The 17,073-nt window shown below is 32.2% G+C and overlaps 1 protein-coding gene across 3 annotated transcripts in view; it reads right to left on the minus strand.

Moving 5' to 3' along the window:
- Positions 1-12,737, minus strand: part of LOC133189875 (arf-GAP with SH3 domain, ANK repeat and PH domain-containing protein 2-like) — a 37,017-nt gene extending 24,280 nt beyond the window's left edge. For all 3 annotated transcript variants that reach the window (XM_061325275.1, XM_061325273.1, XM_061325272.1), the window contains exons 1-6: positions 12,508-12,737; positions 6,191-6,263; positions 4,594-4,674; positions 2,235-2,296; positions 794-918; positions 501-576 (exon numbers count right to left, since the gene is read on the minus strand). In XM_061325275.1, the coding sequence (XP_061181259.1) occupies positions 501-576; positions 794-918; positions 2,235-2,296; positions 4,594-4,674; positions 6,191-6,263; positions 12,508-12,633 (543 nt within the window). In that variant the 5' untranslated portion in view covers positions 12,634-12,737. The remainder of the gene's footprint in view (positions 1-500; positions 577-793; positions 919-2,234; positions 2,297-4,593; positions 4,675-6,190; positions 6,264-12,507) is intronic.
- Between the last annotated feature and the right edge of the window lie 4,336 nt (positions 12,738-17,073).

Here is a 17,073-nt window from a genome sequence, read left to right on the forward strand (position 1 = left end):
TGATAGTATCTTGAAGAAGTTAGGAAAGGTTATGTGTAATCTATTACATGTGAGATGCAGGTGTTGTGCTAAGGGAAACTTGAGAAATGTTAGCTATGACTTTGCAATAAAACGCTTCATTTGCTTTAATGCAGAACCAGGTCTGGTCTTAAGTAGTTGGAAATGAAGGAAATTGGTTTCTTTTTCCCTTGGTAATGGCCTTCATTATGTAAAATCAATACCTAGTTCATCAGCACAATGCAAGTCAGCATTACTACGTAACATCATTCTAAATGTCAACACATAAAATATGTGCTAATAGGTCAAAAAAACCTCTTTTGGTTCCTGGTTTTCTAATTAAATGAGACATAATGTTATTCTGGACAAAATTTTCATATGATCTTCTAGGAAGAGCTGACACAGTGCTCCATCCCTGGTAAACCTAGATTTTACATCAGTCAGGCCATGTTGTATTCCAAGGTTAACAACAAGGCCAGTATGACTGACACATAAATACATACTTCTGAGCCATCCACCTCAGTCCTGGTCATTCCAGCATCCTTGGCTTGTTGTTTCTTTTCTTTTTCTATCTTAGCACTGTCAGAAATAATCAAAGGGACACATGTACTAAAACTCGATAATCCTCCTTCATTACAAGATGAATGGAGGGTCAAACAAATTCATGTCTTCTCAAAAATTCTCTTGTTTCTCCATTTTATTCTTTTATTTCTTTCAAACTTGTAATGGTTGATTAATAAACCTGCCCTTTTATGGTACACATCTTAAAATGTAAAAGTCATGGGAGTACACTTACAATTTGGTTTCATATTCCTTAGCAGCTTTATCAAAAGGTTTCTTCATGTCCCCCTTTACTCCCTTGAGATCCCCTTTGAGGAAAGCTTCCAGTGGGTACAGTAGCATACCATTTAACTTAGTTACCTGTACAACATATAAAAATGTTATACAACTTAGAATTACCTACAACATATAAAAATGTTATACATTGTATATCTTACAATAACCTCCTACAACATATAAAAATGTTATATAACTTACAATTACCTGTAACATATAAAAATGTTAATATCAACTGATATTGTATATGCTGTGTTCTTTAATGTAAACTTTTATTAAGTGCTTTTTAAATATTAGTTTTTGTATTATTGCCAAAGGATAAGTGTTTTGTTACTGTATTAATTAATGATTATTTTGTCATGTTTGTTGATGTTTTGCATGTGTAAGATGAATAAAAAAATTTCAACATGAATGAAAACTACCCTCTGAACTTCAGTATTTTATCTCAAAAGGAGCATAATAATTATCAATAATCAGTTATTAGCCACATCAACCATACATCATGATACACATTTAGTAGGAAAACTTCATCATCACATGAATTCAGGGAAAAAAAGCACCCAACCAGGGAAGATGGTGATTCAGCAAGTGTTAATTATTTTGGCATGCGATATTAGATAGCAAACATTACATAGAAAATTGTAAGATTTAAAAACAAATATGTTTTTTTTTCTTCAAAACAATACATCATAAGTGTTAATCATATGTATCTTTTCTGCTCAAATCAGAAAATTTCACATCTGTCATGATTATGACTGTATTTCACAGATCATTCTTTCCGATTGGTTGAAACAGTTTTACATATTAAACAAAGAATGGCAGTTATTAAGCAAAGATTCAATTAAGTTATACATTTCATTTCAGTTTTATTTTTGTGGAATGACAAAGTGTCTAAAATAATCAAGGTTTAAATCATCATTTTTCCAGATTTATTAAAAATGCCATTTATTCTTAACAAATGTTATATGTACTTTATTTTCTTTTATTTCATGCACTTTGGGTTAAACCATAATATTCATACCAAAATGAAAACTTAAAATTCAAAGTAAATGTAGTAAAATTATCACCATAATTGTAAGATTTACAAAGGTATTTTTTTCAGTGTCTGTAAAGATCTGTGATGTAATTTAGAAGATGTCAGATTTGTAAAGGTGTTTTCAGAGAGGCCCTAACTGGGGTTATATAAAGAGATCTCCAGAATGAGGCAGTTGGAGAACAAAAACACCAGAAGTGGGGATTAGTAATTGTAACCTATACATACTGACACAAAGTTGCCATTACCAAATAAGTAAAGAAACAGATCATAGTTATGTTCATTTAAAGGGTATCTCGAGATTTAAATGCTACATTGCAACAAAAATCCTGGGTAAGTTCAAAGGTCTATGAATTTCAGAACCTACCATGTCATTTAAGGAGGTTGACAGTTCTCTAGCTATCATTGAAAACTGCTTAAACCCTTCAACTGAAAAAGAAAGATAAATAGATAACTGAATCATGGAATTCAAATGGTACATGTATTTCTAACTTTCCAGTAATTAATTTTATTGAAGAAGAGAAGTAAATTTTTAGATAAACCCCTGTATTTCTTTCTGATAGCAAAAACCACTGTCAATGTAAGACCAGACCATGCAGACATGGTCTACAAACTTTAACAATAATCTCAATATGGATTTTTTTTTTTATAGAAATGAATTTATAAATTTAGAAGTTGGGCATTATCAAACTCAAATGACACATCTATATGGCAATACTGAATTGATTGCTCTGAGAGGTTCAACAAATAAGCACCATCCATCCAGGTCAGTTTGTAGCAAAACAAAAACAATTACCTCAGATTTTTCCTTTTTTTTCAAAAATGATTAAGAAAATGAGAAATATTTACAAACGAGTATATTCTTCATATTGATAGTTACTGTGTGGAAATTATGGTAACAAAATTTTGCAAACCAAATAGGGGACATGTAGCATATATCTAATAAGCAAGTATTTTATAAGTATGTAATGTGCACTGTATACAGTTGAACTTCGGTATCTCGAACGCGGATATCTTGAATAACATGGACATGTTGAAATCATTTTGAAGTCCCAACTGCTTATTCCTTAAGTATTTCACCCTGGATATCCCGAATCCTCAGATATCTCGAAGTATTTCTCGGTCCCTTCGAGTTCAAGATAACAAGATTTGACTATATAAAACAGCAACTCAGATAAATGAGAATGATAAAAAAAAATTCACCAAGAAAGAACCATTTGTATTTGAAAATAGAAACAAAATTCCAAATTTAAGGTATACCTCCACAAATCTGTTTCTGACAGGATTAGAATACACAGGTATGCTTGAGAATGGAAAGCTATAAGCCACTTAAATGTATACAACATGATTTGGTCATTTCAGAGCAATAAACAGTCAAACTTTCTTATCTCGAACTCGATGGGACCGAGAAAAAAGTTTGAGATATCGGAGGATTCGAAATATCAGGGGTAAATTACTTGAAGAATAAGTGGTTGGGACTTCCAAATCACTTTGACATATCCATGGTATTCGAGATATCAGTGTTCGAGATACGGAAGTTCACCTGTTCAATTTATGGAAGTTTACCTGTTCAATTTAATTCTTACCACGTTACATCTACCCTGTCTTTCTGTCGACAGTATTAACCTACCTCATCGTAGCTTGTTCTACCTTCCTTATCCAAATTTTCTCATACCTTCCAACTCAGTTAACACATGTATACCTACCTACTTCATTCTCCTACCTTCCCACTCAGTTAACACTTGTATACTTACCTACTTCATTCTCCTACCTTCCCACTCAGTTACCACTTGTTTACCTACCTACTTCATTCTCCTACCTTTCCACTCAGTTACCACTTGTATACCTACCCACTTCATTCTCCTACCTTCCTACTCAGTTAACACTTGTATACCTACCTACTTCATTCTTCTACCTTCCCACTCAGTTACCACTTGTATACCTACCTACTTCATTCTCGTACCTTCCAAATCAGTTAACACATGTATACCTATCTACTTCATTCTTCTACCTTCCCACTCAGTTAACACATGTATACCTACTGTATATACTCGGCTATAAGTCGGTTGTATTTTTTGAGGTTATTTTGGAGGGATTTACCATTGACCCGCTTATAAGTCAGTACAACTTTTTGCCAGAATCAGTTGACAATTTCAAATCAATGGTGTAATGTTTTAACTTGGTTTTGATCAATATTTTCAGAAATGACGCCGATACTTAATTTTAAATCATAAGAAAAATATATAATACACACTTAAAGATAAAAATAAAATTATTAAAATATGTAAATACTTGTGTTTATGTGTAATCTTAGAATACATAAATGATATAATATATCCAGACAATGTTTAGCGAAAATCATTGGAAATGTTTATAAAATACTACATTTCGCTCTCCAGAAAAATACTAATCTTTTTATGACTCGCCTATAAGTTGGACATAGAGTTTTGGACCAAATTTTAACTCCCAAAAAACCGACTTATAGGCGAGTATATACGGTATCTACTTCACTCAGTTAACACTTGTTTACCTACCTACTTCATTCTCCTACCTTCCCACTCAGTTACCACTTGTTTACCTACCTACTTCATTCTCCTACCTTCCCACTCAGTTACCACTTGTTTACCTACCTACTTCATTCTCCTACCTTCCCACTCAGTTAACACTTGTTTACCTACCTACTTCATTCTCCTACCTTCCCACTCAGTTAACACTTGTTTACCTACCTACTTCATTCTCCTGTTCCACATTACTGTTACTGACATTGTCTAGATTTTCTGCCATTGTCACATCACTTTCAACATGCCCTACATTATAAAAGATGTCAAATGTCATTCTGGTCATAAATGAAAGCAGAAATCTCTCTTTCCTCTCTCTCTCTGTTCACATTAAATTATCTCTATCTCTTTCTTTCTTAACCCTCATTAATTAGAGATGTTTTGATTTTCATTAAAACAAGCTTCAAAAATTGTAGGTGATAAACACCTTCATGAACAGTGTTCAGAGTATTTATTTAGTGCATACCCTTTCAAGAATTGCCTTTTCAGGGATTAATCTAGGTTTTGGGGGAAACTACGCTTTCTGGAGAAATTGGGAAAATCAGCCAGGGGTCTGGGGGCCACTCCAGACCCCTTGTGGGTGCAGGGCAAGCCCTGCTGGGGGACCCAATTAAATTTCAGCATTTTACTGACCATTTAGAGTGCATATAAATAGTAAAGTAAAACCATATTTCACATCTGATGAAAATTTTTACTTTCAATTTCCGGTTTTTATGAAGGAAAAAAAAAATTATTTGAGCCTTGATTTTATTATTGTGAGGGGAATTTTTTACTCATCAAAAGAGGAAAATGGGATATTCAGGGGAAATTTTCTCTTGGGGAAAAATACAGAATATTGGTAGTAAATATGCCCTAGATTAATCACTGCTTTTGGTTAATCAAAACAATTTCTTAAAATCATGCTGCTTAACCTGATAAACTGATAATAAAAAATCCCTAATGATCTTAATCTAAGTTTGCCAGAAATAAGCTAACATTTGACCTCAGTCAATCATCAGCACCTCCCCTTCCTTTTAATTAAAACTGGGTCAGATCAAACATGATTAAGGCCTTCATTAAAATAAAACACTAAGTCAAAGAGCTCTATAATATTATGCATTATTTATACCAGTCTCTTAATGGAAATGACAGCCACGTTGTTCCTTACAGGAAGTCAAACTCCACTCGCATGTTACATTTATCAATAATCATATTCTACATCAAGGAAAAGATGCCCTTGTACAAAGACATCATAAACAGTTTAGGGTTAGGCTGTAAAATGTGGTTATAGCGTTGTACGTTTCACTTCTGTATGTAGATTATAGATAAAACAGAAAGCCAAAGGGGGAAATGACAAAGTATTTCATACAAACATTCACGTAAATATCACTGTACAAGTCCTAAAGGAAATAAACTTTTCTCATGTTTTTCCTTTCTTCATGTTCTCCATATCCTCTCTGTCTCTCTAATACTTAATATCATCTGATATGAAAACACAACTATTTCAAGGAAAAATAATCATTTTTATAACATTTTCTGTTACTTTCTTATGAATTTTAAACTCTAGATTTTTCAAATATCTGATGTGTTATACACTGAAATTTAGTGTACATACACATCTGTTGTAAAGAGTTTACTGAGCACTGCATGCTTGCCCAGTAGCATCTTTTATGAGGAGTTGTGTAAGCAGACAAAAATGTTAGACACAAAGAATCTCATCGCATTATTTCCTATCTTTATTTTATTTTTTTTAGTATTACATATGAGGGCATGAAAATTGTCTTACTTTTGCCTGCGTTATATAGTGCCTTGACCGACTTCTTCATTTTTGTTAATCCACTGCGGTCTGCATCCAGTCTCTGAAATTAATAACATGATAAATACATAATTCATTTATCAAGGATAAGAATTAAGATAATTGACATTAAAAGCTAGTTACAAAGTAGTCCAGCATTGACATTATTCTATAACCAGAACTTGGGTGTAGAGAAAAATCTGAGTGTCTGCATGGACATACCCATTAACACACCCTTCTCAGTTAAAGGATTGAACAACTGTCCCATCCAGTAAAGGAATAAAATTGAAAAAAAAAAATGCTTTTTTGAAACACAGGAAACAGAAATAAATGTGCAATAGTTTATCATTTTTTTTCTTGATGTATTTAGTACAGGATGAAAGTCCCAGCAGCGAGTAAAATTAACATTTTTTCATAAATCGATACAAATTTGCAAGGAATACACATTAACATAATTATTTAAGCAGCAAAGTGCGTAGAATACAGTAACGTCCTTATTTTATCGTGAGTGATGTCACAAGAGAAATATTTTTAATGCACTTTCATTATCTTGTGATTCTAACTTGCTTTTTTACTAGAAGGAAAAACTTTGCAAAAATCACATGCTACATAACTGGCTTATATTCTATTTGATAATTCTGAAATTTCACAGGTCCATACTTATAGTCTAGACAAATAAACAGCAAATGGCAAACATTTCTTTGACCTAAAAAGATTTTAAAATGTGGATTTCAGGAAGTTTTTACAATGCAAATCTCTTCATTTTATTATAAATAATATTGCTTTGTTTAGGTTTTTCTAGAACACTACCCGAGGCAACCTATTTAAAAATGTTTTGTATAATCTAAAATTCTCTTCTTTTTGTGTGAAAAACAAAGGGATGAAGGGCTAACTTTATACTGAATTCAGTACATCCCTTTGTTAATCCCTTGTGGTTTAACAGGGAGAATCTCAGAATAAAAAAAAAATTTCTCATGTTATATCAGCTTGCATCCTTATAAGGCAAAGTGCAAAACTGATGCACATTACCGACTTTTCCGTCATCAAGTGCATGTTTTCTGACAAGGCTTAATGCATGAATTTTCTGTTATGTTAAAAAGGAAAACAATTTCTCTGTGCATAAAACATTGGGAATGAGTCACCTTTGTAACAAAGAGAGAAAAATAGAAAACTTCTGGAAACAGCAGGACAAATTTTTCTTTGTTTTTGAAAATTGAAATGCAATGGCAGCAAAGTACATCTCTATCTATAATCCTATTAACTTCTTTGTCCAGGTGTGCACTTTTGTTCTCATAGCTGAGAAAACTGGAAGGTTTTTAACATCAATCACTGTGATTTTGATAGAAATTAACCAAATGCCTTTTTCTGTTCAAAACAAAATGTTTTTCTATGTACAAATGTAGATTTCATAAATCATTTTCTTTTTTTTTTTTCAAAAACTATAATGCTAAATACAGTTGTACTCTACATCATCTACAATGAAACTTTATTTCTTTCGACTTAAAGTGAAACTTTCTGAATCAAAACCCTGTAGACATCTTTTAATTACAATACTCCTTTGTCAAATATACATGCATTGTATTTCATAAATTGCCAGTTCCCTTGTATTCCACCCTATTTACCAAGAATGTTTACTGGGTGAGTTGTCTAATTACAAAACTACATGTAACAAAAAAGTATTATTTTAATTTCAACATAATTATCTACACCTGCTTGAAAATTTGACAATTTCCTTATGAAATACTACACCATTCCAATCTAAAAGCACTACCCTGGTGGTACAATAGTAATTGACTAGCACTTGTACTTCTCTGCTGGATTATAATGTCATGATGATACAAAAGCTTGTATACTATCAAAACAATTTGTATGGGATTGAAATTGCCGTACCCCTCCCTACTGTAATACATAGTCAGATTATGTGTATTGATCAGCTTGACCATTGAGGTAACATCAATATTGGGATAAATACTTTCTCAGTAAAGTTAATCCATTTCTGCCATTCATACAAAAAGTCACCAAGAGTGGATTTGGGGGAAACTTAACTGATAATCACTTAATACTCATTGAATACAATGAGAAATAAAAACAAAAAATGCTACAAATACACTCGCAGTCTCATACTAAAATTGTTTAATACTGAATGCTATGATGAGTGTTTACATGAATGATAAATAGAGCTTCTGGCTTCAAACTCCCACTCCCCAAAAGAACAATCCTGAATGTGGACACCTTTTCCAGTCTTAAACATTACCTGAATCATCACCAGGTTTTGATTTAGGCAATATGAATTTATTTAAGATCTACAAAATTGTCCACATTCAGGATAAAAATGTTCAGTGGTGAGTGGGAGTTTGAAGCCAGAAGCACAGTTTATTATATAAAACCACATGTATGCATTATAATTATACACTGAACTACTGTATCTCAATTATACAGAACAAAAGAACTTAAGACTAAGACCAAAAACTTTAGCTAAATATATTTACAACCACTGAATATTTTCTCCTTATTTTCTAAAGAAAACCATTGCCGTTTATCACTTCATGAACAACACTAGGCATACCACCTGTACAGATTTCTTGATCAGTGACTGTTCCTTCAATGAAACGTACTACATGACGAACATATCAATATTACAATAATCAAATCTTTTTATGATTATTTATACAGATATAAATATAAACAATAAAATGTCTTTCTTTGGTTGTTAGTTTGGGAATTAACGTCGCAGCAATTGCAGAAAAAAATTACATAACCCGCTTACGCGGGTTATGTATTTTTTCTGCAACAGCTGCGACATTAATTCCCGTACTAACAACCAAAGAAAGCATTTTATTGTTTAAGTAAACTCTTACAAAATATTCAATTTTGTTAAAACTTGCTTGCTAAAAATATCTATTAAAACGTTAAACCCTTTTAAAAATATATCAATACTATTTTCAAATTAATGAAAAGAAGGAAATTATTCACAAAATTACATTTTTGTCTTAGTCGTAAGTTCATCTGTAAAACAGGGCACTGTATCTCAAACACTAATATCTCAACATTACTTTGGGATTTTTTTCTTTTATAAGGCATTAAAAAAATCTCTTAAGAACCCTCCCTAAACTGCACACTATAGACTTCTGATTCTATAGGATTTTTTTGCAATTAGAGTGATCTGCCCTTAGAACTAAATTCCAATAAATTTAAATTTACAGTATATTACTCAATTTGTAATCATTTCAAGTATTCTTAACATTTTAAAAGGCCAAGATAAATTGACTGAACACCTTATTTACATGTATTTTCTCCACAGAAGTACTAAGTAAACAACAGTGATTTCTTGTCTCCTGATACTTGGTTGTGTTTGAACATTTTTCCTGGGGGTAAATGCCACATACCATATACTGTATACAGGGAAATTTTCACCCCGTTTTACTCCCACTGCAAGATCTTAAGACAATGCCTGGGTGAGGAGAAAATTCGGATTACTGCACATTCATCCAATAGAATTTTTTCCACAGTAGTTTCTACCCACAATCCTTCATAAAATGCATATCGCTGCCAAACAATGCTCTCATGATAAATAACCAAAAATTGACAAATAAAAAAGAATCTAAACTTGCTTTAACGGAAATTACATATTACAGTGAAATCATCAATGTTCATAGGGGACCAATTCTAGGATTTCGTGGGTCACCCTAATCCATGAATTTACATCCCCACAAACAACTATTTTGTCAATATATTTATTAACTAAATCTTCTGTATATATACAAGTTTCCCACGAAATTACGTCCCCATGAACCAACAAAATTTTGCTTACCATTGAACATTGACCCCCACAAATTTAAATGAATTCCACAGTAGATTGTAGATTGAACATTCTTTTTTTTAAATAATTGCACTTTCTAGACTCTGTTAGTGTTATGGAAATGCAAGTAACCTACAAGGTCATGTGACTTCACAGTCTATACGTTCCAAATGTCTCCTACAGTTTGAAGAGACTGATCTAATTTAAAAATGAAAATATTAACACAAGTTCAGACTACCGAAATACTGATAGAGTTATATTTATAGAAAATGTGTACTTAATATCATGAAATGATTAGTGGACATCAAACCTTAAAAATTTGCGAGTGGACTGTTCATAAAGAGTAGGGATGGTATTACCAAGAATTTTGTATCATGATTTATCACGATTTTTCCCAAAAATATCACAATAATATCATGATATTTTCAACATAAATTTTTACTATGATTTTAAATGAATTTCCATCATTTTTCTAACAAATATAGTGTGAAAACATAAACTTCACTTTTTTTATTTTATTTAATATATATCAGTCTGTTGATAAAGCATGTTTGGATGCTAAGATGCTGTTGTTTTACTGTCTTACAACATTTTTTTTACAATTCCTGTAATTGTAATTCAAGAGTTTGAATAAAACAATTAATTATTCTCAGAATTTATAAAATTTTTCATACTAAATACCAATATTTTAGTCTCCGTATCACAATGATATACTGGTATACCAATAAAATCGCACATCTCTTCATAGATGTTTTTCAGCAATGTAAAAAAATAAGCAAGTAATTTATTGCCATTAGTGCTTCTTGTGAAATTATGAAATATTAAATTCCACACAAACATTTAGGAATCTACTGGTTAATGAAGACAATGCAAAGACTGTGTTATAGAGAACACAGTGAGCGGCGCTTTTACTGCAAGCTCTTAGGACAATGTGTGCGAATGGAGGAAATTTGGATATAATCCACACTTTTTCAAAGAAATTTTGATGGGACAGTGTGAAAATAAAATTCTACAATTCCCATGCCCATATAGCAAGTCAACATGGTGGCTTAAACAGAGCAACAACATTCATTGCAAAGTTATGTTTAGTGAGGATGCAAACGATAGTTTTAGTGTATGGAATTTGCATTAAATCCTTGTTTATACTTTTTTTCAAACAATATTTTCACCACTGAAATGGCTCAGGTATTTCAGATTTTGTTGAAAATATATAAGAATCCCCGACCCCTGGAAATCTGCAAAGTTTGGGAAAATTTCTTTTAGTCATTTATATTGTTTGGGAAAAAACTTATGAGACACAGTACACATGGTAAACGCAGGCTACAGGTGTTACTGAAAATTGTAACACCATCAGCAGCATGCTAAATGATATTTGAGAGATGTAGAAAATAAAACAAATCTTTATTCAGTATATGTACATAAATACATACACAAGGATAGCACATGAAAGCTCAAAAACTTATTTCCAATGGGGTCTTTTACTGAACGGATTTTGGCACGAGAGAGGTAATTTCTGTGGGAGGAAACCAGAGTATCCAGACCCATGTCCAAGTGGGAGACCACCTTACCCTCTCGCATACAACCACAGGGATCGAACTCAGGTTGCAGTGATAAGAAACGAGTGCACTAACCACAGTGCTATCCAGACACCTCTACTGCATTGCTAATTCATTATTATAAAAAGGAAACTTTGTTCACCATAACAGTTTCACTGTTGCACATATTATATTCAACATGGTTAAATTATTAAAGACTAAAAATGGACCACTTCCAACATGTCCGACAAATTTTGTGTTCAACACAATTCTTGAAAAGGGCTTTCTACAACAGCGTTCAGTTTGAACTATATGAGACAAAACAACTCTCAGGGTTGTCCCTAAGACCCGTGAGCCGGGGAATTTCCCCGCCTATAATGACATAATCCCCCTATTATTCTGGTATTATCCCTCAAGCTTTTTAGGGGTAGGAACCCCAGACCTCCTTCTACTTTTTTAACGTCCCCTGCTATTTCAATTCTTAGGGACAACCCTGCATTCTACAGATTTCAAAACTTATATTGGACAACCACTCTACAGACTTCACACTTATTCAATGGAATATAAGCTATATATGTATCTACAGGGAGACTGTCTTAGTGAGTTGATAATATGTTTGTTTGTGAAACATTTTTAAGAGTTCAGTTCACTTACTTATACTTGCATGTATTTCGCTGAAGAATAGTAGCTCAATAGTATAAAGAACATATACATCTGGTCAAGAAATACATTAGGGCCTATAAATTTGAATTTTCAGACACAGGTTTCATAATGGAAGTTATATGTTTACTGTAAACCACAAAGGGGGCGTTTTCTATTGTGAATAAATAAACATGTTCTTTACGATAAAAAAATATTGATATATTGCATGTTCCGTAAAATAATTTGACTGAAAACCAGCGCTTCAGTTTTTACAACAGATCCTAGTCCAAATATTTACAGTACAATCAAAACGGAATTATATCTTTACTCACTTCCTCAAGTGTTGACACCAGGTTCTTATAGTTAGGCATGTTTTTCGTGAATGAAGAGGTCGTCGGGGACTTGAAATCATCCCACGTATCCTTCACGAAGTCTGACAAGGGTATTTGCTCCGGCATCTTGCCTTCCTAATTTTCCTGCTCTTAAAATATTGTCATATCTATTTGAAACAGATAGCGGAAGGTTTCCCTCTTTTTACCACCAGTCGCCTTTTCAAAATGGCCTCTATTTTGTTTTTCGTAATTGATAAGCATCCCGAACCCGATTTATATATTAAAAAAAAATAGCAGAGATTGAATTTAGTAAAAGAAACCATCTTAAAAATATTATTGACATGATCATTTGTTTCAAAATTTCTATCATATCAATGCAAAAAGATAAGCTTAAACTTTGTTGGTAGGACCTTAGTTCCATATATAACCCCCCCCCCCCCCCCGCACACTTATGCACACACAAAAGAAAAAGAGAAAATGACAGCACACGTGGAACAAAACAAAAAAAAGAAAAGAAAAAGAAAAGCAATAAGGACCATGCAAACATATGTCATAAAAGTTGAGAAAACAGAGCCGTAGAAGAAGATCAATGATGCATGTATCAATCAGGATTATGGAGCAAATTTGACACAGTCTTGTTTGTCGAGTTTTGGAAAAAAAATAAATTCAAATACACGACTTTCTACAGATGCATATCATGTTAACTTATTAAACTCTATACCTTATACACCACAATACGATTACACTAACAATGCTGTGTAATAATAGCTCATGCGCGCATCATGCATACAAATAGTATATATTGCAAATACACTATGCATGCATGGATCATGCACACAGTATATTGCAAATAGAGAGAGAGAGAGCAGTCGTATCAATATCTGAAGTTTAACTGATTCTGATTCTTTATGTTTATTGTCCTTCCTGATATAATTTATTTTATCATACTTTATATACTTTATTGTATCAAATAAAATATACAACTCAAGTTGTATATTTTATTTCATAAAATAAAGTATATCAGTAATGGCATTAATCATGTCAATCAGTAATTATTTTATATAGATGAAACATGATTCTTTGATGTCAATATTAATTAAAGAATATTGTCACGGTGCGCAATTTTTTAGAAGTTCGCAAAATACGCTGCTGAAAATACTTTTCTCCTAAAAACTGCGACTGTTAAATCAGAGCTCACTTGAAACAAATATAGAATATAACGATTTTTTTGTCGTATGTCGCATAATTCCTGCTTTTATCTAGATTAAGAAGATTTTGAAGCTCTGTTTGATATTTATTCCACCAGTTCGTTAAAATGTATGGAGGGAGAAAGAAAGAAGCCCCGATTTAAAGCGTAATTATTAGTTACATGCGCGCAAAATTAATGTATAAAAAGAAGTTACATAAACAAGATAAAAGAAAAAAAGAAGCATATCAAGGAATAAAACTCATAATAATCAATTCTTTACATAATATACAAATACACAGATAAACAAATGATTAATTCACTTTTGATATTTGTCTGCATTTCTACACGAAAGAAATTTATTTTACGACGGACCGAATTTCATACACTCACACAGTCTAGTTCTATGATGTTTAACACGCGGGGATCTAATCTGAAGGAAATTTATTTAATTTGTTGATGACAGTTGGCGAACTATGTAGTTAATAATGTTTCATCCCAGAATTTCTTCGTCCTTTCCACAGGGATTAAATATTCCTTCGTAATCTGAGTGTTCTCTGCTAAAAAGAAACGTCGTAATTGAAAACATTAATATATAACTTAACTTAATTAAATATTATCTAAAGTTGCTGTGATATCATTTAATTTTGTAAGTATTTTTTTAAATTAATTATTGATTTATAGTCTTTTTTTTTCATTTTTACAAATGACATTCTATCACGTTATGAAAGATAACTCCATCATCTTTATGTACTCTATTGTGGCCAGCTAGCCCCTATCGTGCGGAATTTTTTTTTTCGGATTACTATCAATAACAAGCTTTTCATTCATTTTTTATTATTTATTTATTTATTTAGTTAGTTAGTTATGTATTTATTTATTTATTTATTATTTTTGGTTTACCCTTCTCCAGAAAATCAACGTCATCTTTTCCATGAATGCAATTTTGAGACGGAAAATTATAATTTTCAAATTCAGAACAAGGAATTTAACTAATTTTTTTCTTTACTTTTCTTTGCTATATAAATTAAAATTAGAATAATTCGCGTTCCCGCTCTATGTCATTGAAACAGCCACATCACACTCTCCGTGTTTGTAAATTCTGTCCCTTACATGCTAGATCAGTAAGTTCAACCTGCAGGAGTATGTCAATATGCAATATAACGATGCCTACATGCAAGGTAATAAGTGAAATTTACATAAAGTTACTAGTCTATGAGAGAATTTGATTTTTATATGAGTAGATTTAATCAGACAAGATGCAACATATTGATGTTGACATGCGACTCATTTAATTAAAAAACGCCCATATTAAAATCAGATTCTCTTTTAAAAAGTGTAACTTGCAGAGATATTTTTCACACTTTCTCGCATGTTGACATATTTTATCACATTTTGACATTTAAATTAATTTTGTATGTAGGAAGAAGAGATCTTCCACTAAAAGTAACAAGCTATATATATATGTACTGCGGATTATTCTGTTTTTGAAGTCGCACTACTTTCAGTCAATAGAGACAGCTAATAGGAGTTTCAAGGGCAAAGATAAACCGAAGAACATGTTAAATATATATATATATATATATATATATATATATATATATATATATATATATATATATATATATATATATATATATATATATATATATTTTGTAGTTTAACATGGAATTTATATCACTCGTGAGATGGACATTTTCTTATATTTGTACTCGTGCTTTGCACCAGCGTGAAAATATCAAAAATCTTGTCACACATGTATACATGTGTTATAAATTCCAAGCCCTACTATAGCATTCTCTCTCTCTCCAAAAACATTGATTTTTCACATGTCGAGCAGCTTCATGGCTCTTCTTAGATATAATTTTTTTTTTCATCGGAACAGCTTAATAAAATTAACGCCATCTGGATGAGACAAATTTATGGTACAATGTATTTCAATTAATATATGTGAACTATAACTATATGTGAACTATATATATATATATATATATATATATATATATATATATATATATATATATATATATATATATATATATATATATATATATATATATATATATATATATATATAATGTGAAGATAAATGAAGTGTTTGTACTTGGTCATTCTCAGGTGACCTTGTATATCTTGATATTTTTCCTCGGCACTGCGTATACACAGGCATATGTGGTTTTTGGATTGTGTGTAACGGAGTTTAATTACTTTGAAGATGTATTTTCTTTTACGTAGAAAATTCCAAAAAGTTCAGCGGAAAGGAAAATTTCACCACAACCCGGCCGCATAAAATTCTTCCCCAAAACAAAAGTGCTCAGATGTTTATTTCAACTTTGGAAAAATACTAAGTAATTTTTTAAATTGCTATGAGGGAAAGTACATTCTGTTATAAAAGAGTTTATTCAAACAACGGCTACTATTAAAGTCAGATTTTCTTGCGCGTGTGTGTGTGTGGGAGGGGGGGGGGGCTGGTTGTAAACATATCTAGAACTGAATTCCAATTTACAATAGCGCAACAAGGGTATTAACGCATATTGTACTTGTTAAATAATGAAATTTTCCTGAATAAGAATACGATTTTCTAGTACGTATCATGCATTATTTTTGTGTGACTTGAAAACAGTTCCCGGAATAATGAACTCAAATGGTCGTTTCATGTTGAAAATTAAAATGAACCAACTTTAAAAAGCTCCGTATGTCATTAGTGTTGTTTAACGGAAGCCATGCCCGAAGAAATGGGGGAGATATCCCCTATGATTTTGCAGATGCACACAATAGACATCCAAAAATCCGATGCAAATTCCCGATTATACCCTGCCTCATAAAGAAGAGGCCCATGGGCCAAAAGGCTCATCTGAGTCACTTTAGCCCAGAAGATTTTTTCCCCTCTCTAATTACATAAATATTTTGACTCCGTTTTGTGGACCAAAATCAGACCTAAAGGAGTTAATAAATGATTTTGAAAGTCAAATTAACACAACATTGGGATGCTTCAATATCAATACGATCAACAAATGGCCATGCTGTTTTGGAGACTTTTTCCTGTACACATGCAATATGCAACATTTGGATCTCTGATTTCGGCTTAACTCTAACCTGAGGGCTCATAAATTTAAAAGACTACTGTACAAGTCTTGTTTTGCTACTTAATACGATTTAGTGTGATGAAATATGAAGATAACGAACAGTATTCAATTTCGAAAGTCCAATGAAGCAATAAAATTTGGAGCAGAGAAAACACGGACCTCAAAATTTAGAGGTGGAATCAGGTGCCATGGAGGAGTGAGCATCCCCTGTCGACCGGCCACACCCGCCGTGCGCTCCTTGTCATGATCGGAAAACAAAACGGAAAAATCCGTAGACAGTTCAGTGTATATAAA

This window comes from Saccostrea echinata, unplaced genomic scaffold (assembly GCF_033153115.1).
Source record: "Saccostrea echinata isolate AGI-Se365-2 ecotype Australia unplaced genomic scaffold, CSIRO_AGI_Sech_v1 ptg000020l, whole genome shotgun sequence".
In the NCBI taxonomy this organism is placed as follows: domain Eukaryota; kingdom Metazoa; phylum Mollusca; class Bivalvia; order Ostreida; family Ostreidae; genus Saccostrea; species Saccostrea echinata.